The sequence below is a fragment of the Gouania willdenowi genome, chromosome 7 (genome assembly GCF_900634775.1).
Source record: "Gouania willdenowi chromosome 7, fGouWil2.1, whole genome shotgun sequence".
Lineage (NCBI taxonomy): Eukaryota > Metazoa > Chordata > Actinopteri > Blenniiformes > Gobiesocidae > Gouania > Gouania willdenowi.
This window is the reverse complement of record NC_041050.1, coordinates 36,071,938-36,099,107: the sequence shown is the minus strand read 5'-3', so window position 1 is coordinate 36,099,107 and position 27,170 is coordinate 36,071,938. Positions and strand designations below refer to the sequence as shown.

At 35.7% G+C, this 27,170-nt stretch overlaps 1 protein-coding gene across 3 annotated transcripts; it reads left to right on the top strand.

Annotated features, from left to right (window-relative positions):
* Positions 1–794: 794 nt before the first annotated feature.
* ano11 (anoctamin 11) lies at positions 795–26,436 on the top strand. Of its 3 annotated transcripts, none has more exons than XM_028453807.1 (24): positions 795–920; positions 1,033–1,190; positions 2,268–2,376; positions 2,943–3,136; positions 3,230–3,337; positions 4,929–5,065; positions 5,141–5,198; positions 6,640–6,750; positions 6,834–6,999; positions 8,922–9,012; positions 12,342–12,438; positions 12,531–12,674; positions 15,289–15,426; positions 16,640–16,738; positions 16,866–16,968; positions 17,559–17,562; positions 17,647–17,701; positions 17,790–17,887; positions 18,712–18,848; positions 18,957–19,162; positions 19,241–19,377; positions 20,413–20,503; positions 21,337–21,468; positions 25,959–26,436. In XM_028453807.1, exons 2-24 carry the CDS (start codon positions 1,056–1,058, stop codon positions 25,983–25,985), a joined length of 2,577 nt encoding a protein of 858 aa, XP_028309608.1. In that variant the 5' UTR covers positions 795–920; positions 1,033–1,055; the 3' UTR covers positions 25,986–26,436. The 3 variants fall into 3 exon arrangements, with proteins under 3 accessions (XP_028309608.1, XP_028309606.1, XP_028309609.1); XM_028453805.1 differs by having other exon boundaries at positions 17,451–17,562; XM_028453808.1 differs by lacking the exons at positions 19,241–19,377; positions 20,413–20,503; positions 21,337–21,468; positions 25,959–26,436 and having other exon boundaries at positions 17,451–17,562; positions 18,712–18,852; positions 18,957–19,157.
* The last annotated feature ends 734 nt before the right edge of the window (positions 26,437–27,170 follow it).

Below are 27,170 nucleotides of genomic sequence, written 5' to 3'. Positions count from 1 at the left end.
TTTTAGATTTTCACATGTTTTGTTTTTAGATTTGCACGTGTTTTTTCAATTTTTACATGTGTATTTTAGATTTTCACGTTTTTTAGATTTTCACATTTTTAGATTTTCACGTGGATTTTAGATTTTTACGTGTTTAGATTTTTACGTGTATTTTAGGTTTTCACCTATTTTTTAGTATGTTGTTTTTTTTAGATTTTCACATATGTTTTTTTAGATTTTTACATGTGTATTTTAAATTTTCTCATGCGTGTTTCAAATCCACTTGTGTACAATTTCAATGAAGTAACAGTACTTCTACTTGAGTAGGATATATCCTCTGAAAATCTTTCCTCTGTTTTTAAATTTTTATTTCTATCCTCAAAGTGAACAATGTTTTTTTTAAATAAAGTCAGTCATGTGTTTAAATAAAGCCAGTCTTGTGTTTATTCAGGATGGATGTATATATTATCCATGTTTGTTCCTGCTCTCCAATGATGATGTGTTTTGACTGCAGCACTGCGGTCTGCTGCAAAATAGGAAAAGCTCTGGCTCCCAAATGGCTGATGCATTAACTCTGTGTCAGATGGGAAGATTTATCACTCCAGGCTCGATTCAGTCCATAAAAACATGACAATATATTGATAAATAAAATGCTCCTTGTGATGAATACATGTTCTTATGAATGCAGGTGAATAAAGTCTGCTAAAAAGCTGAGTAGTAGACATTTCCAATAGTCATCAGTGGCAGCATAGACACAGTGCTGTATGAGGATGATGTGCCCATGTGCTACATCCATTACGGTATTTCACTGCTGTTGCAGAGAGAAAGAGGAGCCTGATGGATTTAGAGATAAAGAAGAGGAAGAAAACAAGGGAAGCACAGATTGTTCCTGATTCAGATGATGGCAGCAGTGGAACATTCCTCTCTGCGGTAAAGGCACAGTATGAAGCTTTCTTTCTCTTTTTTTTTATTTTTTTCATTACTTTTTAAGTTACTGTGTAAGTTATTTCTCTGTAAAAGGCTTATGGTGCTGTATTGTGTGCATCTACGCAGATCATCTTCAGTCTGAGCTCATCATGTTCAGGAAAAGCTCTGAGAAGCAGAGGGGAGACCGAGAGGTGCTGCTGGATTTGGGCTCAGATGGTTTGGAGACACAAACAACAGAAAGCTATGGGAGTCTGCAGGACAGAGGGTATCTACCACCACGCTATGTAAGCCCTGCCTCCCACTGCACACAGTCTGTGCACTATAGAGAGAGATCGGTCTCAAAAATACTGTTTTTAAGATTTTCACAAGTGTTTTGTAGAGATTTGTCTCAAAAATATTCACAAATGTATTCACAATTTTCACGTGTTTTTCAAATTTTCATATGTTTTTTTAAATTCACAGTTTTCACATGTATTTTTCAGATTTTTACAAATGTTTTTTTTAGATTTTTACATGTGTAATTTAGATTTTCACGTGTTATTTTAGATTTTATCATGTGTATTTTAGACTTTCACGTGTTATTTTAGATTTTCACATGTTATTTTAGATTTTATCATGTGTATTTTAGACTTTCACGTGTTATTTTAGATTTTCACATGTTATTTTAGATTTCTACAAGTGTATTTTAGATTTTCACGTCTTATTTTAGATTTTCATGTGTTTTTCTAGGTTTTCACGTTCTTTTAGATTTTCATGTGTTTTTTCTAGATTTCTACATGTGTATTTCAGATTTTCACATGTGTATTTTAGATTTTCATGTTTTTTTGGTTTTTTTAGATTTTCACGTGCGTTTTTCAGAGAGATTTGTCTCAAAAATATTCACAAATATATCCACAATTTACACATTCACATGCAGTATTTTTGGGATTTTCAGATGTGTTTGTAAGAGAGTTTTCTCTCAAAAATATGCACCAATATATCCACAATTTGTACATGTGTTTTGTTTTTAGATTTTTGTGAATATTTTTAAGACAAATCTTTGTGAAAAACACATGTGAAAATCTGAAAATTGTGGATATGTTTGTGAATATTTTTGAGACAAACCTCTCCATAGTTCAGAGGTTGATAAATCCTCAGCAGATCTACCTTCACACCACACTGGCTCCATGTAGCAATGGATCCAGAGAGTTTTCATCCTTTTATTAAACATATAAAGCAACAACATGGAAGGTATCCAGAACATCACTTGTTAAAGTTTGATTTTGCTGATGTAAAACACAGTTCCTATATGTTTCGGCATAGTCGGTCACTATTGAACCCCTTTTCTTTGTGTTTCCCTAAACTTGTCCAAACCTTTTCAGCTTTCAACCACAGCTCTGGATCCTGAAGGTTCTGTTCACCAAGACACAGAACGTAACCAACCCGTCCCACAGCTGGGGAATTACTTCAGGGATGGAAAGACGAAAATTGGTATGTGCGTTGTAGCATCATCTCCTCCATAGTCAGTGCTTAGTGCACATGTGTCAAATTCAAGGCCCGGGGTCCATATCCGGCCCTTTAGAACATCTAATTTGGCCCACAGAAGAAAGTAAGAACAACAGAAAAACCATGTATCATTGTGTAAATTACAAGCTAATTCAGTTGTAGATATTTCAGCCCCTCCAAATACACATTGTATACAAATTTGCAACTTTCCCACACTCATTTCACATGATGACAGTATTTTTTATTCTCAAATTGCTAAAAAAACAAAAAAATAATAATAATTGAATAACAATTGTTGATAATATCAAGGAAATGTAAGTGAATCTAAGTTTAAGGTCACTTATTGCATGGATATTGTTGTTCTCTTATATACTTTGTGTAATTTCTACCTGGAAGTGCAAACTAGGGCACATTAATGTTGAAATCTGTCTTTTTCCTGCTTAAAATCTGTGGCCCACTTGAGATCAAACTGGTCTGTATTCATGGGGTGGACTGGGACAAAAATTCAGCCCAGGGTCCTCATTTATAAATCCCACATCACTATTCATCAGACTTTGTGCTGGTGTGGGAGATTCGGTTGAGGAGGAAGCGACAAAAGAAGAAGGAAATGGAGGTTCCTGGTGAAGATGGAGGAACTGACACCACTGAGCAGATCAGCAGGTCCGAGCGGAGAAAAGTCCAGCTGGGACAGTGGAGAGAGACCTTTGCTCAGAACCTGGAGAGTGCAGGTCTGCTAATGGAAGAGGTACTGTTCATCCAGTACATTGTCATTCATTGGAAAAATCATTGCACCCACAATTATATGAAAAAAATTCATCATGGATTGTTTTTCCCTCAGGAAGAAACATCTAACGAGAAGAAAACCATACGTTTCCTCAAGATTAGCGCTCCTTGGGATGTGTTGGTGTATTATGCAGAGGAAATGTGCCTCAGAGCTCCATTGCAGGTCATCACATAATCCTAAATACATAGTAAAAGAAGAAACAGGTTTTCTTTTTACATCCAACATTTGTATCTATTTTTATTGAAAGGGAGTTGGCCATCCAACCAGCTATTGTTGGACATTCCCAAGACAAGGCTCTGGAAGTTCACCACTGGAATTGCATATTACCTCTGAACTGGGCCTCTTCCAATCAAAACTTGAATTACATTTATTTAGGATGGCTTTAAATATTCAGCAGTGTGACATTTATTTTATTTTATTTTATTTTATTTTATTTTATTTTATTTTATTATTTTTTTTAATTTAATTTAATTTAATTTAATTTAATTTTATTTTATTTTATTTTATTTTATTTTATTTTATTTTATTTTATTTTATTATTCACTGGGCTCCTGGGCCTCTTCTAATCAAAAGCTTTTAATACCCATAGGGTGACATTTATTTTTTTATTTATTGTGCATCTGTTTTTATATATAGTATGTAATTTGTTTTTATGCTGTGTTTTGATTGTTGACCATTGGTTACCTGTGAGGGTTGTTTTAAAGTTTAAAGCGCTATGTAAATGGGGATACGTGTACCTCTAGGGAGTACGCGATGACACTACAATGGCTACTTGAGAGAGAGAGAGGAAAATTAACAAATGAAAGCATTAAATATATGAATGTTTATTTTTTAGTTATAAATGATAATCATACTAAATATTACCAGCAACTCACAAAACCACAGCAAAAACACATAAAATAAGAGAAAAATATACTGAATAATAAAAAGAACAAACAGAAACAAAATACACAAATCGACACTATAAACACACACACTCACACAAGGGGAAAAAGACTTACCATTACCAGCGACACACGAAACAACAACAAAGACTAAATGAGAGAAAAATGCACAAGATTATACAAACTACACAAAAATAACAGAGAAACATACAAAACGACACCAAAAACACTCACACTGAGAGAGAATAATTTAAATAATATCAACAACACACTAAAACAACAACAAAAATGCATAAAATAAAAGAAAAATATACTGAATAATAAAAAGAACAGGCAAACAACAACAAAATGACATCAAAAACCACATGAAATGATGATAGAAATGATCAGAACACGTCTTGGTCCCACACCAGGAGCGAGATGACAGAGTAAATGATAAAAACTATAAAAATAACTCTATTCAGGAGGCACTAAATACTTTTTCTTTCCACTTATTTACAAAATGAGATTTTTTTAAAATGTGTTTTCACTCATTCATTCCATAATTCTGATTTATAGTTGTTTTTTCACAGAATTCTGAGCTAAATGTGGTAGTCGAACATACTTATGTCTTATTTACATTCAAAAGTAAGAGAAAGGGGTGCTTGAGCCAAAAAAGTTTGAGAACCACTGTTTTAGTCGACTATATCTACAACAGATTTAATAGAATAACATCTTAAGTTGACTAAAACTAATAAATAGTCCCGATGACTAAAAGTAAACTAAACTAAAACAAAATCCAAATGTGTTGTGAAAATTAACACTGCTTTTAGGAGGAATAATAAGATTCTTCTATCTTTTTCTCCCGCTATCGTGTGTTTTGCCTTTAGGCACAACCACATCTGGACCTAAACACATCTGCTCAGGTGCTGAGTCGACTATGCATACCCAACGTACTGATGGAGTCCGTCCCAAACAGGCCTCTGGACTATTACACATGTGCCTTTCGCAAGTCAAAAATGGACAGGTGAGCGTACGTCCGTTTTACTCCTTACTGTCAGGACGTGCTCCATGTATCACTGAAATAAACTCTCCTCTTCAGATTTCTTGGTTGTGAAGACAAAGACACGTACTTCAGTAACACACAGAGACACCGTGTGGTGAGTAACCTGAGTGGATTCTATTCTAGATTATGGGTGGGGTTTGAGATTCTTTCCAGGGGGGTGGGGCTAAATAAAAAATAGAATTAAATTTGTAGACCGTCTCGAGATTGGCGCCAACCACAATGTGTGTAACAGTAATGCAAAAATTATTAGTAACATAATTGATGACGTTGACTACAAAAATTCACTATTTACATTGTGAAGAAGAATTGCGCATTAGAAGAAGAACCAACCTAAAGTCTCAAAAGTCTGGGACCATTTCACTGAAAACTTATACTACACAACTGAGGTAGATATATATTTTGTACAGTCACTATGTTTTATAGTACTATTTGTATATTATGTACATTATATTAAGAAATTTGGGAAAAGTGTAATGAAACTCCTCATATGTTCTAGAGCAGGGGTTTCAAACTCATTTTAGTTCAGTGGCCGGATACGGAGCGGTTTGATCTTAAATGGGCCACAGATTTTATGCATATAAACGAGTACTTTCATCATTATTGTGCCTTAGTTTGCACTTCTACGTATACATAAAATACAAAATATGTAAAACAATATTTAAGCAACAATTGATAAATATCAGTCCCTACAGGAGCTTCACTTTAAAGTTCCTTTTTGTGACCAATTTCTAATATTTTAAGGGAAAAATTATCTCATAATTAGATGAAAATTAAGAAATTTTGTAAGAATTTTGAGCTTTTTTCAGCTGTTTATCATAAAAAGTCACTGCAATCATGTGATATAAGCACCAGGAAAACTGTGAGCACCTGCAAATATTGTTCGATTTTCTTTTAACCCTTTAATACCTCCAGTACTGCGTCGCCGGGGACACATTCTGGTATGAGCACATTAAAATTACCGTAACTCTGTTAAAACTTGCGCTATTGGAAGAATTCCAACTGTTTCTGGAAGCTAACATGTTGTGCTTTAGTGACAAGTTACAAACTTTACGATAATCACGTCTCCTACGTCGTTATTGTAAATAGTTCTGTACCTTCTAAATTTTAGATATTTGTTGAAAAAAATCTGTTATTTGTGAGTTTTCATGGTTTTCTTCCTACTAAATCTCAAAAAATCTATTAAGTTTTTGTGTTTTTCTTCATTTTAGAACATGTCATAAATTCTTTAAAAAAGGACAATAATTGTAAGTCCAAAGTGTTATGGAAAAAGGGTAAAAGCACTTCCTCATAGGACATTTACTGACTATTTTATAGACAAAATAAGAAAAGCCAAGGCGAAGACGTCAATATTACAGGTGTTAAAGGGTTAAACAATGATTCATGTTTTCTCTGTCATTTAAATTTTCTCCTGCGGGCTGAATCGGATGCTCTAAGGGGCCGAATTTTGTCCCCGGGCCATGGGTTTGACACATTTAATCTAGATGCTTTCACTTCTAGTTTTCTTTGATAGAGTTATTCTCAGCGTTTTGTTTCAGGTGTATGAGATCCTTTCCAGGACGGTGTACGGTAAAAGGAAGCGAGCTGAGGTTGGTGTGGAGCGACTGGTCAATGAAGGAGCTTACTCAGCAGCTTTCCCTCTGCATGAGGTGAAACGTTATCATCTGCCGTCTAACCACTGATCCTTTCTGCATCTGCATTCACTTACCGGGCAACGTTTGTTTTCTAACAGGGACCCTTTCAGCTGCCACAGCATGAGATTCATCCTGATGAGCTCAACCACAGGCAGGTTCTCTACCATTACTGGGCACGCTGGTGCAAATTGTACAAATATCAACCTCTGGACCATATCAGGGAATACTTTGGAGAGAAGATTGCACTTTACTTTGCTTGGCTGGGTAAATATGCAGATTTCTCTCTAGATATTAGAGTATTTTATTAGTTTAATGAGTTCATGTTAGCAGAAAACCAAAGCTCTCTCCTCACTTGATGCTTGTTAGTAATGCTGAGCAATATAATCATATATATCATAGTGCGATATAAAAACATCTACCGTACGATATAACCCTCTATTGTTTATATACATATATGTAAAATTGGTATGTGCAATAGGTGGACGTGTTAGCAGCTAATTTGTGGTGCTTGCAGCTTGGAGTCCAAAACAAATTTCCCTAAATGGATAATAACGTGTATCGTACCATATAATGCCAATTTAATGTGTGTGGTCTTGGTCCCACTCTGTTGCTAACTCATCAACCAGGCTAATCTACTCACAGCAATGCTGCTACTTTGCAGTAGGGGTTGAACGACTACATAATTTTAAAAGTCGACTCTATATGCATACTAGTCAAGTCGATGTCGAGTAGTCGATGACGTCACCAAGAGCCGCAGCCGAGTGCCGGTGTCGTGCCAAAATCTGTGACCGCAAGTGGCGACAGTTCCAACCCCTGCGGCTTCTGGGCGGACATTTACTCCCCCTTAAACATGTTTGTAATTCTTCTCCAGCCTGCATTTACTTCACCCACTGGAACGTCATGTTTAAGGGGGAGTAAATATCTCCTTAATAGCTACAAAGAGGTTTGCACTCTTCTTCTCTACCGCCGAGAAGCCGCAGCGATCAGATTTTTTTGGGTCACAGACGGGTCCTCCTTGTGCCCACTATCAACCACCAGAATGGGCTGGTCAGATCCAGCCTAATTCTACATAATTTAACACCGGTCGGGCCGTGCTCAGACATGAGTGTTAAGTGTTTAGTTTAGAGCCACAAATACGTAGAAAATGGATACTGTGGTATGTGGCGGTGAAACGCTACTTTTTTTCCGGCCAGATTGGTTCCCCCGGTTACAAACTGCCAATATGACTTTTCCAAACAAAACAGCTGCAAACGTGTCTCACTAAATGGAAGTGTTAATGTATCTCCTGCTGCCCTTGAAGGACTTTTAAACAAAAATAACCTCTTCTGTCATATATGAACTTTGATGGAGCTGGTGAGTACAATTCACTACAGGTACGGTTAAATCAGCAGTGGCCATTATTGTTGGTTTTTGCACCTCCTGTTGGCATTTCCACATACACATTTACAAATCAGAACACATTACAACAGCATACAGTATGTGGCAAAAGTCACAATTATTCTTTCATTGAGAAGATTATTATAGGAGAAGTACCATTTATTTATTTATTTATTTTTTTGTTGTTTTAAACACTTGCACAACCAGTGATACTCTGTGTAATATTCTCTACGCTAGACCTTTATGTTGTGATGGAAATTATCCATATCTTGGTAAATTGTTGTGAATCTGCTCTTTTCTGTATTGATATGAAAAACTTGAAAAGTAATCAGGTCTTTTTTTGGGAAAGTGACCAGTCTATACAAAGTTCTAAAAAATATGAAAGCCTTATTACAGAAAATAAGTACCCTTTGTCACACCTTTTGGAATAATATTTGGAAAAAGCTACTGCAATATCAGGCGTTTTAGACCGTAACAATCACAGAAATTGGTCCCAAAATCCGAAATGTATTGATTATAGGAAAATATAATTTTACCAATTTATTTATGAAACTATTTAAAAATAATAATAAAATATATAATGAATAGCAATTTTCAATTATTTTCTATCTATATCGTCATTTAAAATATTGCACAGCACTACTTGTTATTGGTCCAGGTCACATTGTCCTGCAGAAAACACAAAGAATAAAAATCATCATGTATACATCTCAGCATCTAACGTTCACACTCCTCAGCTTGGATAGTTGCACAGCAACACACGCCTTAATCAGCATTAAAGTGAAGCCCTGAGCTTTGTGTCTCTGCAGGTTTCTACACAGTGTGGCTTCTCCCAGCAGCTGTTGTGGGAACATTGGTTTTTGTGTGTGGATTTATGTCGATGGGCTCCAACGCACCAGCGTGAGTCAACACAAGCAACACAACTTTACTCAAAATCACTCACTAAAACACAGCTAGACGGACATCAGAGCTGGGCAATATATCGTGATTCATAATATATTGAGTTTTCTATTTTGGCGATATAGAAAATGACAATATCATCAAAACTGAAATATATCTATATATATTTTTAATTTGTTTATATTTATACACAGTACAAATATATATTTTATAGCTTATTTTGTAATAAAATACTCATTTTAGGAGTCACTGCTTTCGTTACTTCTCGGATCAGCATTAAAATCACACATGCTGTTGTTTTAATAATAATAATAATAATAATACAAATTTACATTTTTTCAGAAATTTTAGGCAACCCCATATGAAACTCCGACCCCAAGGTTGAAAAACACTGATTTAGTGGCTCCTGAATAGATTTATTTCTATGTATTTTTTATAATATTTGTTAATTTTCCACTCAATCACTCTCTATCTCAGTGACCCCCTGTAGTGCCATCGCGTACCCCTAGGGGTACACGTTGCCCCATTTGAGAAACACTGACTTAGTGTATAACTTTAGTAGGTCTTGTTACTCATTCAGTATTTACCGTAAGTGTCGAGCGGAGGGTTATATTAGCATTGCGAATGGAAAAAAATTGACTTTCTGATCTTAGGTTTTTGTTTTTCAGTCGCTTACCAGAATTTAATTGGTTTGAGCAACATTTTCTTTCTTAATGGCAGCTAGAAGTGCACAGAAGACAACAAGTAAGTGTGTCAGAGTGAAGTTGAAGTTCATTACTTCACACCGAGCAGATAAAAGCATTGATCTGTTGAGAATGGATGGAGAGCAGTTAGAGAAAATACGGGGTTGTCTCCTGTGATAATGGACTTAATTGCTGGGGAGTAAGAATCATCAACAAAGCTTGAGTCATGTGCACTCAGAAATTTATAAATACCAGGAAATGCAGAGACTCTGTAATACCCAGCATTTGTATCATTATAATAAACACATTTTTTTTGTGCCATAGGCGGAGTTTCAGATTATTGCCAGGGCGGGAAAAATTAAATAAATAGATTATCTCGAGATTTACATGTAACATATACAATAATACAAAAATAACTAGTAACATAATGGATTTTTGTTGACTACAACAATTTTCATCGACGTGTCGTTTATTGTTATAATTTAATGTTAAAATCAGGCCGGCGGCCGCTTTCTGCTTCATTTCTGCTGCAGTACCATACATGAACTGATGGGCGCAGTGTCGCCTCACCATTTATATTGTGAAGAAGAATTGCGCAACAGAAGACGAACCAACCTAAAGTCTCAAAAGTTTGGGACTGTCAGTGCCCGATTCTTTCACAGGTCTGATCCTTTCAGATCCTTTCAACGCATGCACGTAGCTTATACGTCACTTCCTTCACTCTAGATCTTTACAACAGAGCTCCTGGCACGTGATATTTGAATGTAACCCGACCATACAACGTTTGTTAAATATTTTTATAGTGCACATGTCAATATGATGCTGTTTTTGTGGTGTTTCAATTGTTCATTTAAAAAAAAGACAAAAAAAAAAGAAAAAACACCGCATGACAATGTATACAAAAAACAATCAAAACACAATATTGACAATCAAAAACCAAACAGAAAATAACAGAAAAAAATTAAATAAATCGAAATTCACACAAAACAATTTTCTAATTATTTTTAAAAAGCAGGTTTTCAACCTTTTAAATAGTACACAAACTGCTGTAAAATAAGCCGACCGGATGTAGATGTGTTTCTTGCAAGCGTTGAAAGTATGTCAGGGCACTGACAGGGACCATTCAAGTCACATGACTAGAGTGCCAAAAAATAACTTGTATTATTAAAAGAACAATGAATTCATATATATTTTGTACAGTCACTGTGTTTTATGGTACTTAAAATATTTGTATATTACGTACATTATATTAAGAATTTTTTTCCAATGTATTTGGGAAAAATGTAATTCAAACTTTTGACCACTATGCAGTGTTTTCCCCCCCTGGAAACTCTGCGTATTTAGTGCATTTCATACATTATCTCATCCATCATGATGTAAAAACCAGTTTGAAACCTACAATTAAAGCTAAAGCTGCTCGATTATAGAAAAAATTATAATCACAGTTATTTTAGTCCTGATTGAAATCACAATTATTTAAATGATTATTTGTCAACCAAAAAGTTATTTTTTGAACAAAACAACGTAAACTATATTCTTTAAACATAAGTAAAATCCTTGAAACTCTAAAAACAAGTATGTTCACTTTTGCACAAAACACTTCTTGCACGTGATGTGTCTTTGCTGTTGGTCTTCATCATCAAATCCAAAGTGTTCCTTATAAGAGAATTTGACTTGCCTTGTTTGTTTACCAAGAGTTTTTGCTGCATTTCTCATGCCATGTTTCAAGATGCTAGCAACAACTTTCTTTCCTCTTGTCAGCCTGCAGGCTAGCTTTAGCTTTAAGCTTTGAGAGGGGTGGGGCTTAGGAGCTTGCATACATGTGCATTAAACAATTCAAAGTTAGTATTAATGGTCCCATATCATGCTATTTTTCACCCATTCACCCATTCACTCCAGTATTTGAGGTTTATTTTCCCAAACTCGCCTGTTTTCCAGAGTTTTAGCCTCTGAAAAATCACTTTCTGAACAACTCTACACAAACAGGCTGATTTGCGGCCTACTTATTCATATTCATGAGTGGGCGTTTCTATAGACGAGACACTGACTTCCTCCTCCCCACCAGAGGACGGACCGCCCTCCTCCCACCCACTCCGTAGCTGAGCTCATGCTGCTTTATAAACACGAGACAGAGCGTGGGGGCGGGGCGTTTGCTGGTACATACATAGACTGTAGAAAATACATACACAGCACTGCGCGAAGGACGCTGTTTACATGTCAATCACGGCAGAGAGCTTCCTGGAGCTCAGTGTCGCGTAAAATTCGTCATCAAAGTAGGAACGCGTCATCAAATTGGAGTGAGGTGTTTGTGCTCACCCTGCTGTAAGAAAGGAGCAAATCACCCTCTAACTAACAATTGAGGGAATCAATGAAAACAGTTTGGACATGTGTATGAGGCCCTAATAACACTTTATGATGTTTAAAGCACAGAAAAGTTGATTTAGCTTAACATGGGCTCTTTAATAATCAGTATTTGCCAAGCTTTGTTGTTTGTACATATCCAAAATCATGGAGGTTTGTTGTATTTAGCAAATAAAACATATGTAAAATTAAAAAAATCATAGTCAAATTTTTCATAATTGCATAGTCTTAGCTAAAGCCATCATCGTCATCATTAAGACTAAAACATGTGTTTTGTTTCCCCAGTAAGGAAATCTGTGACAGCGGTGGCAGTTATCTCATGTGTCCTCTCTGTAAAACATGTAAGGCCTGGAACATGTCTGAGATCTGCACCATGGCAAAGGTAAAGCCTCCTTCACTCCTTCATCTGCACTGTTTATTCTGTGAAAGTCATCATCACCAATTCACACAATTAATAACATGCTTATATTGCAGGTGGGTTACTTATTTGACCACCCGGGCACGGTGATCTTCAGTGTGTTCATGTCTTTCTGGGCTGTAACCTTTCTGGAATACTGGAAGAGAAAGATGGCTACATTGGCTCATCACTGGGACTGCATGGACTTCCATGAAGAAGAGGTTTTATATTATGGTTATTGTTTTGCAGAGGGCTCCATCTGAGGAAACACTAAATAATTATCATAAATTAATCCTAAAACTATAAAAACAACAGAAAAAGCAACAATCCTAAAACCAGGGTTAGGGTAAATCATAATTATAATCGCGTAATTGAAAAAATAATTACAATTATGACGTAAGTATAATTGTAATTGTAATTTAAAACATCTGTTCCTGTCATAACTGTAATTAAATTGTAGTTGAGTTTAGATAATTGACTTTGTAAATGTAATTGCTATGAAAATTCTATAAAAATTGTCAATTATAATTTAACGCAAAACTGGGGAACCGTGTTCCAGTTCTTCACATATTTAGTTAACAATTATTAAAATGTGTTTCATATCAAGTTTTTCCACATTTGACCATTTAAAAAAAACACAAAAAAGGCTCAGATGTCCACACCAATACTATTAAAACCTTTATTTTCATTGATAAGGGGGCTTAACAAGGAAACTGATAGATAGGAAAAAAAATTAGATTATCAATATTTGTTTTTAGTGTATTTTACAGCTGATTTAGGACCCGTTATCATAAAAGATGCTAACACAAGTGGAAGGTTTAGTTTTATTAAGTTATTTATTTCAGGCTCAGTAATTGTGATTAATTGTATTTGAAATTTAGTAATTGAACTTTCTAAGGATACAAAAAATAATTGTAATTTAATTGTAATTGGAAAACATTCTGGTCACTGTAATTGTAATTGAATTGTAACTGAACATGGGTAATTGAAATGTAATTGTAACTGAACATGGGTAATTGAAATGTAATTGTAACTGAACATGGGTAATTGAAATGTAATTGTAACTGAAAAATGTAATTGAACACAACCCTGCCTAAAACTAAACAAACATAAAAGACAACAATCCTAAAATGAATAAGTAATTAGTTAAAAGCTAAATTAAACAAGTGGGTCTTGAGCATGTTGTTGAAAACAAAGGGGTTTTACTGTAGCCCTGAGGTTCTCCTACAGACTGTTCCACAGACGGTGGCCGTAAAACTGGAACAATGCCTCACTGTGAGTGTGTGTGTCCTGACTGTTGGGATTTCTAAAAGGCCAGTGCCGGAGGATCATTAAGACACTTAAAAACCAGTAATAGAACTTTAAAATTGATCCTGAAACACACGGGGAGCCAATGCAGCGTTTCTAAAATGGGGGTAAAGTGTTTCCTCCTCCTGGTCTTTGTCAGGACACGTTCTGCTGAATTTTGTATTAATTGTAAACTTGAATTACTCTTTTTGGGAAGAGCAGAAAGCAGGGCTTTACAGTAGTCATTTCGACGAGTGATAAACACATGCATTAGCATCTCCATGTTGGCCTGAAAGAGAATGGGGTGGACTATGTTCTTTAAGTGATAAAAACATAATTTTGTTATATTTTTAATGTGAGGGATAAAAGTGAACTCAATAACGCCAATAAGTTTTTAACATGTTTAAAGAGAATTAAAGACACTGCTTGTAGTTTAGGTAAAAGTTTCTCTCCCTGGGCCTCAGGACCGAGAACTAAAACTTGAGTTTTGTCCTGATTTAGCTGGAGAAAGTTTTATGCCATCCAGGATTGGATATCTAAAATACAGTTTTGATGTGGTTCTGCTTTGGAAGTTTTCTAGTCATGAAACCATCATGCAAGAGTTATGCTGTGTTCACACTGGATGTGGCTCCAAATGTTTGCGTGACCAGATTACATACAAAGTCAATGGGAAGATGTGGTAAGAGGCAAATTCTTCTCTTGTTGGTCGGCGCGGTCAGGCAGTCTTTTCACCCATTTTAGCACGGAGGAGAAAATAATCATGGCGGTGTGTGACCACCCGGAGCTCTACAGGAAGGATTTGTCTCAGCTCCTGAAAAAAATGTGAAACTCACCGAGTTGGACGAGTCGCTGGTTAACCTGGTGAATCCAGGCATTGAGCATTTTGACGGCTCTTCAGCTTCCACAGACAGTAAAGAGCATCAATTTTACTGGGGTCCTCCGTAGTTGATGGTGAGAAGAGAGGGAGTCTGGTTTTTTTGATATTATCTTCAGAAGCGCATATGTGGAAAACTTTTTTCGATTCTGCGGAAGCATTTGCACGGTTAATGGTAAATGGACTTGATTTATATAGCGCTTTATCACCACACTGAAGCAGTCTCAAAGCGCTTTACATATCAGCTCATTCACCCAATCACTCTCACATTCACACACCAGTGGGACAGGACTGCCATGCAAGGCGCTAGTCGACCACTGGGAGCAATTTAGGGTTCAGTGTCTTGCCCAAGGACACTTCGTCCTGACACATAGTCAGGTACTGGGATCGAACCCCCAACCTCCCGATCAGAAGACGACCCACTACCACCTGAGCCACGGCCACCACGGTGCCCGTGTCTCAAAAAATCACGCCACGTCCGGTGTGAACGCAGCATTAATCCAGAGTTTGCTTCATTGTTTTAATATACCAACTAAAAATGGGTCTAATTCACAATACATTATGTGAATTTTCAGGAGATAATTTAGTAGGTCCAGAACTGAACATTCCTGATTATGAACTGTAGAATTCAGGAGATTAGCGGTTATTGCTGCTGATCTCTGACGTGTATCCAGGAACGTCCTCGGCCAGAGTTTGCAGCCATGGCCCCGACGATGGAGCAGAATCCAGTGACGGGAGTCAAAGAACCCTACTTTCCAGAAAAGACCAGACTGTCCCGTATGTTCACAGGCTCCATGGTCATCATAATGATGGTGAGTCACAAAAGAGAATTAGATACATTTTAGGTTTTTGATTTAAATGGAATGCAAACTTTTTTTCAACTACAAATAAATTACAATTATTCTTTTTCCCTTGAAAGTCAATTACAATTACGTTCTCAATTACTAAAGCTCAATTACAACTTTACTAACTTTTGTTTTTAGCGTTGTGATGATTGTATGTGGTACGAGTTTTTTGGACTAATTTTTTCTTCTTCTGTTTTTTGGAGTATTTTTGTTCTGTTTTTCGTGCTAATTTTTCCCCCTGTTTTTTATTTTTTATTTTTTCTGAGCCTATAGGGCATTTAAAACAACAAATGCATTATTTCTTTATTGAGAGCAAACAGCAATCACGAACCACTTTCTTTTTTTTTTTTTAAGAATTCAACCAACCAAATTTCATCTTATTAATCTATATAGTCTTTTTTTAAAAACATAAACCTTTTTATTTGCAACAAGCATTTCACAACAGACCTGTCAAAAGAAAAGTTTCTTTCAAAATAAAAGACAAGTCCAACCCAACATGAGAGACATTAAGTATTTATTTATTTTTGACCAGCTGTTCGCGACCCACCCACTTTTGGGTCCCGACCCACCATTTGAGAATCATTGCTGTAAGCCATAATATTGATGGCATTAAAAATAGCCTATCGACTTTACACAGGCACCTGAGCCCATTCAGATCTGAAGGACATAGCGATGTTTCTCCATCATTTGGACAGATCTGGCATTGTTCCATGGATATAAAACGATGCATTTGAAGTGCATTCTGGCTGGCTACGTGGTCACTTAAGATACAATCAGGAGACTGCTGAAAATACTGGATCTGTACGGTGAGCAGCAAGGCAAGGGATCACTATAGGATGGATGTTCTAATTATTTTAAAATTTCAGAAAATAAATTAGCACGAAAAACAGAAAATAAATTTCTCTAAAAAACAGAGAAAACATTTCTCCGAAAAACTGAACAAAATGAATCTGGAAATCAGAAGAAAAAAAAATAGTCTGCAAAACTGAATAAAATTGCCCAAAAACAAACAAAAAAACAAACAAATTATTCAGAAAAGCTGTTTTTTTTTCTTTTTTTTTTTTTCTGAAGTGAATGCACGTAGGGGCCACCTTCTGATCTCACTGTTACGTTTTCCTGTTTTCTAAAAAATAACAAAAAAAAAAACGTATTTTAAAAATAATTGTTCTTGCTCTGTCAGCTATGTGTGGTGATGATCTTCCTGGTCACTGTGGTCATGTGTCGTGGTATAATCAGTGTGATGATGTTTCGCACTGGGAGTCCTGTGCTGCGTACGGAGGTAAATTAAAGCTACAGAATATACATGAGTTTTGTCTCTATTTGATGAATTTATGATGATTTATTTTGGGTGCCTGTATTTTTTCACATCTGTGTGTGCGTGTGCGTGCGCATTATTTTCTTCCAAGGCAGGAACCATAGCCAACATCTCCAGCAGTATTGTGAATTTGGGCCTCATCCTGCTGATGGGGAGAGTCTACACTGCTTTGGCAGAGCAGCTCACGAGATGGGGTAAAAAACAGTAATATTGGTCAATGTTAATCATGTTGAACTTGTTACTGCAGTGACCAATAAATGCCAAACCCAACATCCCATCTGTAGTGGATTTAAAAAGATATTATAGAGTTATGTTTTAGGCCAGGGGTGTCAAACTCATTTTAGTTCAGGGGCCAAATATGTAGCAGTTAGATCACAAGTGGGCCACAGAAGAAGAACCAACCTAAAATCTCAAAAGTTTGTGGCCATTTCACTGAAAACTTATATTACATACCTGAAGTAAAACTAAGTAACTTCGTACAGTCACTGTGTTTTATGTCACATAAAATATTTGTATATTATGTACATTATATTAAAAATAAAAAAAAATTTCGAAGGAATTTGGGAAAACTGTAATGAACACTTTGAAGCGTATGCTTCAGAAGCAAAATTAATAAAACTTTTCTTGAACTTTTTTATATTTTATGATTGGCACAACTTTTGTTTCCGTCTTGCAGAAATGCACAGGACACAAACCCAGTATGATAACGCCTTTATCTTCAAGGTGTTCATCTTTCAGTTTGTCAACTTCTACTCCTCCCCATTCTACGTGGCTTTCTTCAAAGGAAGGTGAGCTATCCTACTCTCAACAAACCTGTGAATACAAAAAGCAAAGTAATGAGTTATCTTAGTCCTTTCTCTCTGTGTGATCAGGTTTGTGGGGTACCCCACTAACTATGGGACCTTGTTCGGGATGAGAAATGAAGATGTAAGGTTTTACCCTCCCCTACTTCTAATATTCCAGACATTACTAAGCATGTGAGAAGTGTGTCACTGTGCTTTTCTTCATGCTACAGTGCGGTCCTGGGGGCTGCCTCATTGAACTGGCTGAACAACTCTTCATCATAATGGTGGGAAAGCAGCTCATCAACAACATTCAGGAGTTCCTTTTACCGTATGTCGCTGCACCTTTGACTGACAGAATAGAACAATGTTTTCATATTTACACAGCGTTGATTTTCATCCTCATGCTAATAGTAGGCTAATGCTAGGTTAATGCGAATGCTAGGCTAATGCTAATTCTAGCAAATATGAATGCTAATGCTAGGTTAATGTTAATTCTAGGCTAATGCTAGTTTAATATTAATGCTAGCTAATCCTAGTTAATGCCAATGATAGGCTAATGCTAATGATAGATAATGTTCATGTAAATGCTAGGTTAATGTTAATGCTAAACTAAGGTTAATGCTTGGCTAATGTCTAGGTTAATGTTAATGCTAGGTTTATGTTAATGTTAGCTAATGGTTGCTAATGCTGGTTTAATGCTTGGTTAAGGTTAATGCCAGTTAATGCTAATGTCAATGCTAGGCTAATGCTAATGATAATGATAGCTGATACTAATATTAATGTTAATGCTAGGCTAATGTTAATGTTAGGTTGATGCCAATGCTAGTTTAATGCTAGTTTACTTTAATGTTAGCTAATGCTAGTTAATACTAATGCCAATGTTAGCCTAAAGCTAATTCTAATGATAGCTAATGTTAATGTTAATGCTAGGCTAATGTTGATGTTAGGTTTATGCTTATAATGCCAGTTTAATGCTAATACTAGCCAATGCTAGTTAATGCTAATGTCAGTGTTAGGCTAATGGTAATGCTAATGATAGCTAATGCTAATGTTAATGCTAGGGACACATTGCATCAAATTATACCTTGCGTTGCAACAAAGGGATGTCATGTATATCTAGCCTCTAGTTCTCCTGTTTCTCTGTGCCAACAGTAAAGTAAAGGCCTGGAAACAGAGGAGAACGTTGGAAAAGGTTTTGGGGGAGTCGGCCTCTCGTAAGGCTCGACGCTGGGAGGAAGACTATCAGCTGGTGGAGTGTGAGGGCTTGTTTGAAGAATACCTAGAGATGGGTGTGTAAGCGTCTAAAGAACTGAACATCAGCATGAACAGCTGAGTTAGGAGTACATTACATACTGTTGTCCTTCTTCAGTGAAAGTAAAACTGTCTTTGTGCTGCAGTGCTGCAGTTTGGGTTCATCACCATCTTTGTGGCGGCGTTTCCACTCGCCCCACTCTTTGCTCTTCTTAACAACTGGGTGGAGATCCGCCTGGACGCTCACAAATTTGTGTGCGAGTACCGCCGTCCGGTGGCTGAGCGCGCCCAGAACATCGGAGTCTGGTTCAACATTCTAGAGGCCTTGTCCCACATGTCTGTCATCGCCAATGTGAGTCAGTCGACAAACACAGGAATACCATTACCACAGTCAGTCATTAGAAGTGATTTATTTTCATTTCTTTTTTAGGCTTTCCTTATCGCCTTCACATCTGACTTCCTACCTCGTCTGCTCTACCGCTACAAGTTTGAAAATAATCTCCATGGATACGTCAACTTCACCTTAGCCTACGCCCCATCCAACTACACCGACTACCCCATGTGCAGGTATCAGGGTTGGGGTCAATTACATTTTTAAATTACAATTAGGTGTTCAATTATCCATGTTCAGTTACAACTCAATTACATTTACGTTGTGACGTTATTGTACGTTATTATTGTAATAATAATTTACAATTATTACAATTATTATTTTTTCCCCTGTAAGTCATTTACAATTATGTTCTCAATTATTAAAGTTAAATTACAATTAATCACAACTACTGAGCCTTTGATTTAAAAAAGCCCTTGAAACGTAAGCTTCCTCTTGTGTTAGCTTTCTGTTAGCATCTCTCATGATAACGGGTTTGTTTTAAATTCAGCAGTAGAATACCCTAAAAAACATTATCAATAATAATAATAATAATAATAATAATAATAATAATAATAATAATAATAATAATAATAATACATTTTTTTTAAAAGTGCTTTTTTAAGAAACTCAAAGACACTTCACAGGTTAAAACAACAACAGCAAATACAGTGATGAAAACAACACAATAAAAATCAGAAAAAAGAAAGAACATCAGTGAAAACAATCTAATTAGTTTTTCATCTCTTGGTTACCTTGTTTTGCTTCCTTGTCCATGAAAATATTTGTAATATTTTTGGTGTGGGCGTCTGAGCCTTTTTTCTGTCAGTATACCCCTAATTTTTTTAAATGGTAGAAAGATCATCAAGAGAACTGACAGGTAAACTTGATATGAAACATATTTTATTAATTGTTGTAAATGACAATTTTAATAGAATTTTCATGCTAATTACAATTACAAAGTCAGTTATCTGTACTTAACATATTTGCAACATATTTGTTCAATTACGATTACAATTATAATGATACCATAATTGTAATTAATTATCATATCAATTAAGTAATTATACTGATAATTGATCCCAACCCAGGCAGGTATACTCAGACGCACCAAGACAAAGGTGTAGCTTTTCTGCCTTAGGATGCTTTCAGATAAAGGACAAAGTTTATGCTGCTGCCGTGAGAGTTTGTCCCAGCACATTTATTCACTACTGTCAACTTTTATTTTTTAGGTATAAATCATTCAGGGACAACAATGGAAACTACACATTGTTCTACTGGGAACTTCTCGCTGTCAGACTTGGTTTTATTATTGCATTTGAGGTAAGAGGATAGTCTACATTTATTGAAAACAATTCAATTTTATTTGTATAGAGCAATGTATAACAAAGTCATCTCAATGCGCTTATCAAAATAAAAAAATCATAATAAGAAAGAAAAAACCCAACAAGATCCACATGAACAAGCATTTAGCGAAAGTGGGAAGAAACAACTCCCTTTTAACAGGAAGTAATCTCCGTTAGAACCAGGTTCAGAGGTGGCAGCCATCTGCGTTGACTGGTTGAGGTTAGTGGACAAAAGGACCAGCAGAACAGGATAGAGAGATAGAACATCAGAGTGTCCCAGACTAGTTGAGCCGTGATCCACAGATCAGGAACTGCCATCATCAGCTTCACGACACCTGAAACAGAGCAGAGAGAGAAGGACGAGGAGAAGGCACTGACTGCAGAAAAACATGATACAGTGTTATCAAGTCAGCCTTGGCCTTGGACCTCACTCCTAGTGGCCTAGTCAACACTTATTATAAAGGTGATGAATCTCTTCCCATTTTTTGGTAAGCTAACAGCGACTCCAAGGTCTGTAAATGTGACCGTTTATAGATGAGCGCATGTCTGCTCTAGTGGTTAGGTTATGTAATGATTCAGTCCTGTTTATGCAGACTGTAAATCATAATCAGCTACATCAGAATTTGAATCTCTTCCCATTTATTGAACCAGTAAATGCAACCGTTTACAGACGAGCCCATGTCCTCTCTAGTGGTTAGGTTATGTTGTGATTCATCTGCTTTGTTTTTCCTCTCTTGCTTTTAATGTTGCTGTTTTTAACCCTTCTGTCTATGTTTCTGAGAACTTCATTATTGTATTTTTCCTCCCCAGCACGTGGTTTTCTTCGTTCTGCGAGCCATTGACTGGGTAGTACCTGATGTTCCTGAGTCACTGGAGCTGAAGATCAAGAGGGAACGTTACCTGGCTAAACAAGCTCTGGCAGAAAACCAGGAAGTCCTATTGGTGAGTCCAACTTGAACAGCACACCAATTAGTATTTCAGTAACATTAGTATTTTCAGCCAGGTCATAATTGAGTTTTCAGTGCACTGCTACTGTATGTCAATGTAGCACGTTGTTTTTCAATCCAGGCCCATAAAGTTCTCTACTGTGCAGGTTGTTTTTGGTTTTTTTTTTTAGCTCTCGTAGTCATGGTGATAAGCAGTGAATGCTTATTGCACCACATCATATATGAATACACGTTCTACAGTTTATCAATTTTGCTTGTTTATTGTACTCTACCCAAACCCAGTTGACATAACACACACACACACACACACAAAAACAAATTAACAAAAGAAGTGAATAAACATATAATCATTCACCCACATTTAAGCAATGAGACAGTACTGATACTTCATATAGTAAAAAACAAAACAAAACTACTACTATCACTGCAACCATTTAAAACCTCTGCATCTGATAATAACAAAAGTTAAAAGGACCTCTTATAAAGTTATTAGAAATACAATTACTTGGTGAAATACAAGAAACCAGCATACATTAGTATGGGGCGCCCATTGTAAAGTTGCACATGATAAAATAATCAGCAACTTTTCGCAACATTTAGCAACAAACCACATTTTAAAAAACGTATGTGTATTCTTTCTACGTTTAGAAACTTGTGATATTTACTTTTTTATTTTGATTAGTTTTTATTTTGGAACTTCTGGTGACTACATATTAGCTAAATATTTAGTTTCACCCGTAAAGTTTAGATTTAACATTTAGACTGAACTTTTAACATTTAGATTTATCATTTATACTTAAATGTAACATTCAGATTTAACATTTAAATTTAGATATAACATTTAGGTTTAACATTTTGATTTAGCTTTAATATTTAACATTTAGATTTAGATTTAACAGTGACAAGATATGTTTATGAGAAAAGTAAATATCACAAATTTTTCAGATATTTCAGTAAATCTGTTCTAAAGTAACACAAATAAAATTCACGTCTTTTATACGTAGTTTGTTACTAAATGTTGCAAAAACTTGGTGATTTTTTTTTGCATGCCCCATACATTATATGTAAAAACTAGTGCCCCCTAGTGATGAAATGGCCACTGCGCAATGTGGGGATCTTTCATGTTTTCTTTCTATCAATAACATTTATGCTGATAAACGAATAATATGAGTGTATATGTATGTGTGGGGGATACTGTTTCTTTTGTCAGGATTTGAAGTTTGTGATAATTTGGCCTCTTATTCCAAAGTCACTATAAACAAGCTTCTATGACGAGCAAAAACTGAGGTACAGATGTTTGCATTGACCTCACGATAACCACCCTTTGCTTCATCACGCATCCTAAATGCCACTTACAGATATCTGTAACTAAGTCTTGACTAGTTGAAACTCTGTTTAAAGATATCTGTAATTACATTACATGACTAGTCAACATTGTGTTCACGACTCTGGTCATGCGAGGCTTCTCATTGGATACTGACCCAAATGACCTGGAGGAGATAAGAGGAAATTCTATCAGTGTTGTTAGCAGAAGAAATGGCAGTTGTGGTCATTGATAAGATAAAAGTGCTGAAGTAGCAAACCGCTCTGGCCTCTCTGGTACCGCTAACCCCTCCTCCTTCCTGTCATAATTACAGATATCTGCAATATCAATTTGCCTAGTCAAAGCTCTCATTCATGATATCTGTAATTACATTTTGACTAGACACAATTAAAGTTAAATATATCTCGAATGTGAGATATCTCTAAGCACAATTAATTTAAAGATATCTCTAACTTGATCATCGATATCTGCAAATAAACATGACTTTCTGTAAATCTAGTTTGAGATATTTGCAAGTTCATTCTGACTAGGCGTAATTCCAGTTCAAGATATCTATAACATCAATTTGACAAGTTAAAACACTATTAAATATTTCTAGAAATGTCATTAAAGATATATTATAAGTTGAAGATTTCTTGATTTTGAATCATGACTAGTCAGAATGAAATAGTAGATATCTCTAAATGGTGTTATGGACAGTCATCATTTAGTTGCAGATATCCATATCTCACATTGTGCCTATCCATAACTGAATTAAAGATATCTGTAATGACAAACATCATACACATCAATGGGGAAAATGACGTTGTTCATCCTACTTTGTGGATGTCTGTATTACATCCAGACTACAGTAGCTATTAAATATTAAAAGGGCTTACCATAGAGCTCCAACATACAGTACAGCACTGCAGAGATCGTTTGAGGTCTTCTACAAAGTCACCACCAGAGGTCACTAAAATCCTTACATTGATCAGACAATGAGCCGTGTACAGTGTACAGTACACACATGATTTGTGGATCCTTGATGTCTTTTCATGACAGCACATCAGAGACCATAATAAAGAAAAAGAAGAAAGAATAAATGCTCATGTGAACATGTGAGTTTTATCATCATATAACTATAAACTGAAACCACATTTAAATAACTCCAACAACTCAATAAATTGGATTACATTTTTAAAAAGTATTACTTTACTTTCATGTTGGCTTTACTCCAGAGGTGGGCAACTAGTATCACAGCGGGGGCCATAAAAATGTGTTTGTTTGATTAACATGGATGTCAACATTTCGAATAATGACCAATCTGAGCATTAATACAGGAATAAACAAAGGCTTTTTATAGTAATTTTGTGTGGTTTATTTTTCCCTTTTGTGTATGTTTGTTTGTTGTCTTGCTTGTTAACATTGCATTTTGTGTGTTACTGTTTTTTGGAGTCATATTGTATATTTATGTTGTTAGTTTGCATTTTTTGGAGTAATTTTTGTGCATTTCTGTTGTTGTTTTGCTTGTTTATGAGTACTGTGGGTTTGCAGAGTCATTTTTTGGTTTTTTTTCTCATCTTTTTGCATACTTTTGTTGTCATTTTCTGTAATTTTGTATATTTTTTGAGTAATTTTGTGTATTTTTGTTGTCATTTTGTGTTAATTTGTGTATTACTGTTCATTTTTGTAGTAGTTTTGTGAGTATTTTAGTTTTTCTTGTATTTTCTTGTTTTTTTTTTATTTACTTGCTTTTTTTTGTGTGTATTTTTCTGTCATTTTGAACGTTTAATTTGGGGGCCACAGTTGTCCATGTCTGCTCTACTCTAAGCTATTACTCTCTGTGGTTTCACTGAGGTGTTATGGTGCACTAGTCCCAATCAGAGGATGTTAAACCTGTCACTGACTCTTATTGTGTCACATGATCAAATGTCTAATCTGAAGGCTGTTAAACTCACCCACTCAGCCTGACTCGGGGAAAGTGAACGTATCAGCTCCTGAAAGCCAACGAGCTGTCATGAACTCGTGAGAGTGCAAAGCATGATTATTAAAGATAATCTATGTGGGATTGGCGCCAAACCAGGTAGTCTGAGGAGTTGGGTCATCTCCACTGACTGATGTCTGTTGGCGCACAATTAATGTGTGATCTGTCAACGCGTGTGTGGTATTTCAAGATTGTGGAGGGAAAAGTCAGGGTCCAAACACCTTAAAAAAATAAAATAAAATCATTACGCTAATGAAAAGTCAGTAATAGTAGTAATATAATAAAACGGACTAGAAAGCTTTATTGTCATTATACAAATATAATGAAATTTGAATATGATGAATTCATGTTGGGTGTGGGATACATATGTATGTGTATATACGTATATATGCATATGTGTGTATCCATAAAATGAAGAGTCCGTCCTTAAGACTGCTCTACTGTAAAGTGCCTTGAGATACCATTGGTTATGATTTGGCGCTATACAAATAAAGATTGATTGATTGATTGATTGAATATAAAAAACATGTTATAAAAAAGCACAGGTGACACTTTACTTGAAGTTTTATACATTACACTTTCATTATTATGACATGAAATCTGTCAATAGCATGAATAAGGTGTCATGAAGGCTGCCATTAAGTGTCTTTTTGTTACCGTAACTCACATGTGTCAAACTCAAGGCCCGGGGGCCAAATCTGGCCCTTCAGAGCATCCGAAGAGGATCTATTTTTTTTTTTTTCAAAATCCTCCAAATCTTCTGAAATTATTCCACAAAATCTCCCCAAATTAAAACTGTGAGTAGCTGCAAATATTGTTGAGTTTCATTTACACAATGATTCATTTTTCTCTGTTATTTTTACTTTCTCCTATACGGGCCGAATTGGATGCTATAAAGGGCCGGATTTGGTCCCCGGGCCTTGAGTTTGACACATGTGCTGCAGTGTGTAGTACATTAGTATGTGATTTGGAACACAGCCACTGTCTGAGATTAGGAGGGGCGTGGGAGGTAAAGCGTGAACCAGTGATTTTAAGTACTAATGCAGCTGTGTTTCAGCCACATGTTGCAGCAGAGAAACTCAGCGTCAGCTTTTTACTTGTTTTTTTTTTTTTACCTTCATACATAAACCTCTCAGACAGGACTGACTCTCTTTTCTATTTCCTCTCTCCTCATTTCCCTGCACTGCCTCCCCTGAAGCAAGTGGCACGTCCTTTGGAAACATGAGCTCGGACATCTGTGTAGAAAAGGAGTGGCACAGCAGGATTCCTTACACCTCGGACAGCACAAGGGGGAATTTGCAATACTCGCTTCACAATGGGAATGTTTTTCTTTCAATAAATAAATGCAATATGACAATTAGCCTTGAGCTCACCTCAGTAAACCCTGTTTCCAACTGGAGAACATCTGATCTCTCATGCTAATGTTACTACTTGCCCAGGGACGTGAGCTTATAACACAAGTCATACAGTTAAACCTAATATTGAATCTGTTTCTGACAGCTGCGATGTCTGCCTTTCATTTTAAATCAAAAGTGAGCATGAGTCACAGCATCAACTCATAAACATTAAATTCATTCACATGAATAAAACAGGGCTGGGGTCAGTTACAATTACATTTCCAATTACCCATGGTCAATTACAATTCAAGATACATTTAAATTACAGTTATTTTTTATCATCAGAAATTCAATTACATTTACGTTCTCAATTTCTAAAGTTCAATTACAATTCATTACAATTACTGAGCCTGAAATAAATAACCTAACAAAGGTTTATCTGCCTCTTGTTAGCATCTCTAATCATAACTGGTGTAAAATCAGATATAAAATACACTAAAAACTAATATCTATCATCTAATTTCTTTCCTATCTATCTATTACCTTGTTAGGCTTCCTAATCAATTAAAATATAGGTTGTAATATTTTTGGTGTGGGCGTCTGAGTGTTTTTTGTGTCCGTATACCCCTCGATTTCAATTTTTTAAATGGTAAAATGCAGGAAAGCTTGATATGAAACATATTTTAATAGTTAATAACTACATACTGTATGTGTAGATCTGTACATAGAACTGTAACATGGTTCCCCTTTTTTGAGCTAAATTATAATTGACAATTTTTTATAGAATTCTCATGGCAATTACAAAGTCAATTATCTAAACTAAATTACAGATTAATTACAGTTACAACAGCAACATATTTTTTACAATTACAATTGCAATTATAATTGCACCATAATTGTAATTAATTATCAATTACTCAATTACAATTATAATTGACCCCATCGCTGGAATAAAGATATCATCCATTCTTTCATTGTGCTGCTTTTTCTTGTTTTATTGTTCCAATGAATAAATAAATATATTTCTGTGTTTGTTTTATTTTCATCAAACCTCTTCATCCTTCAGTTGATGA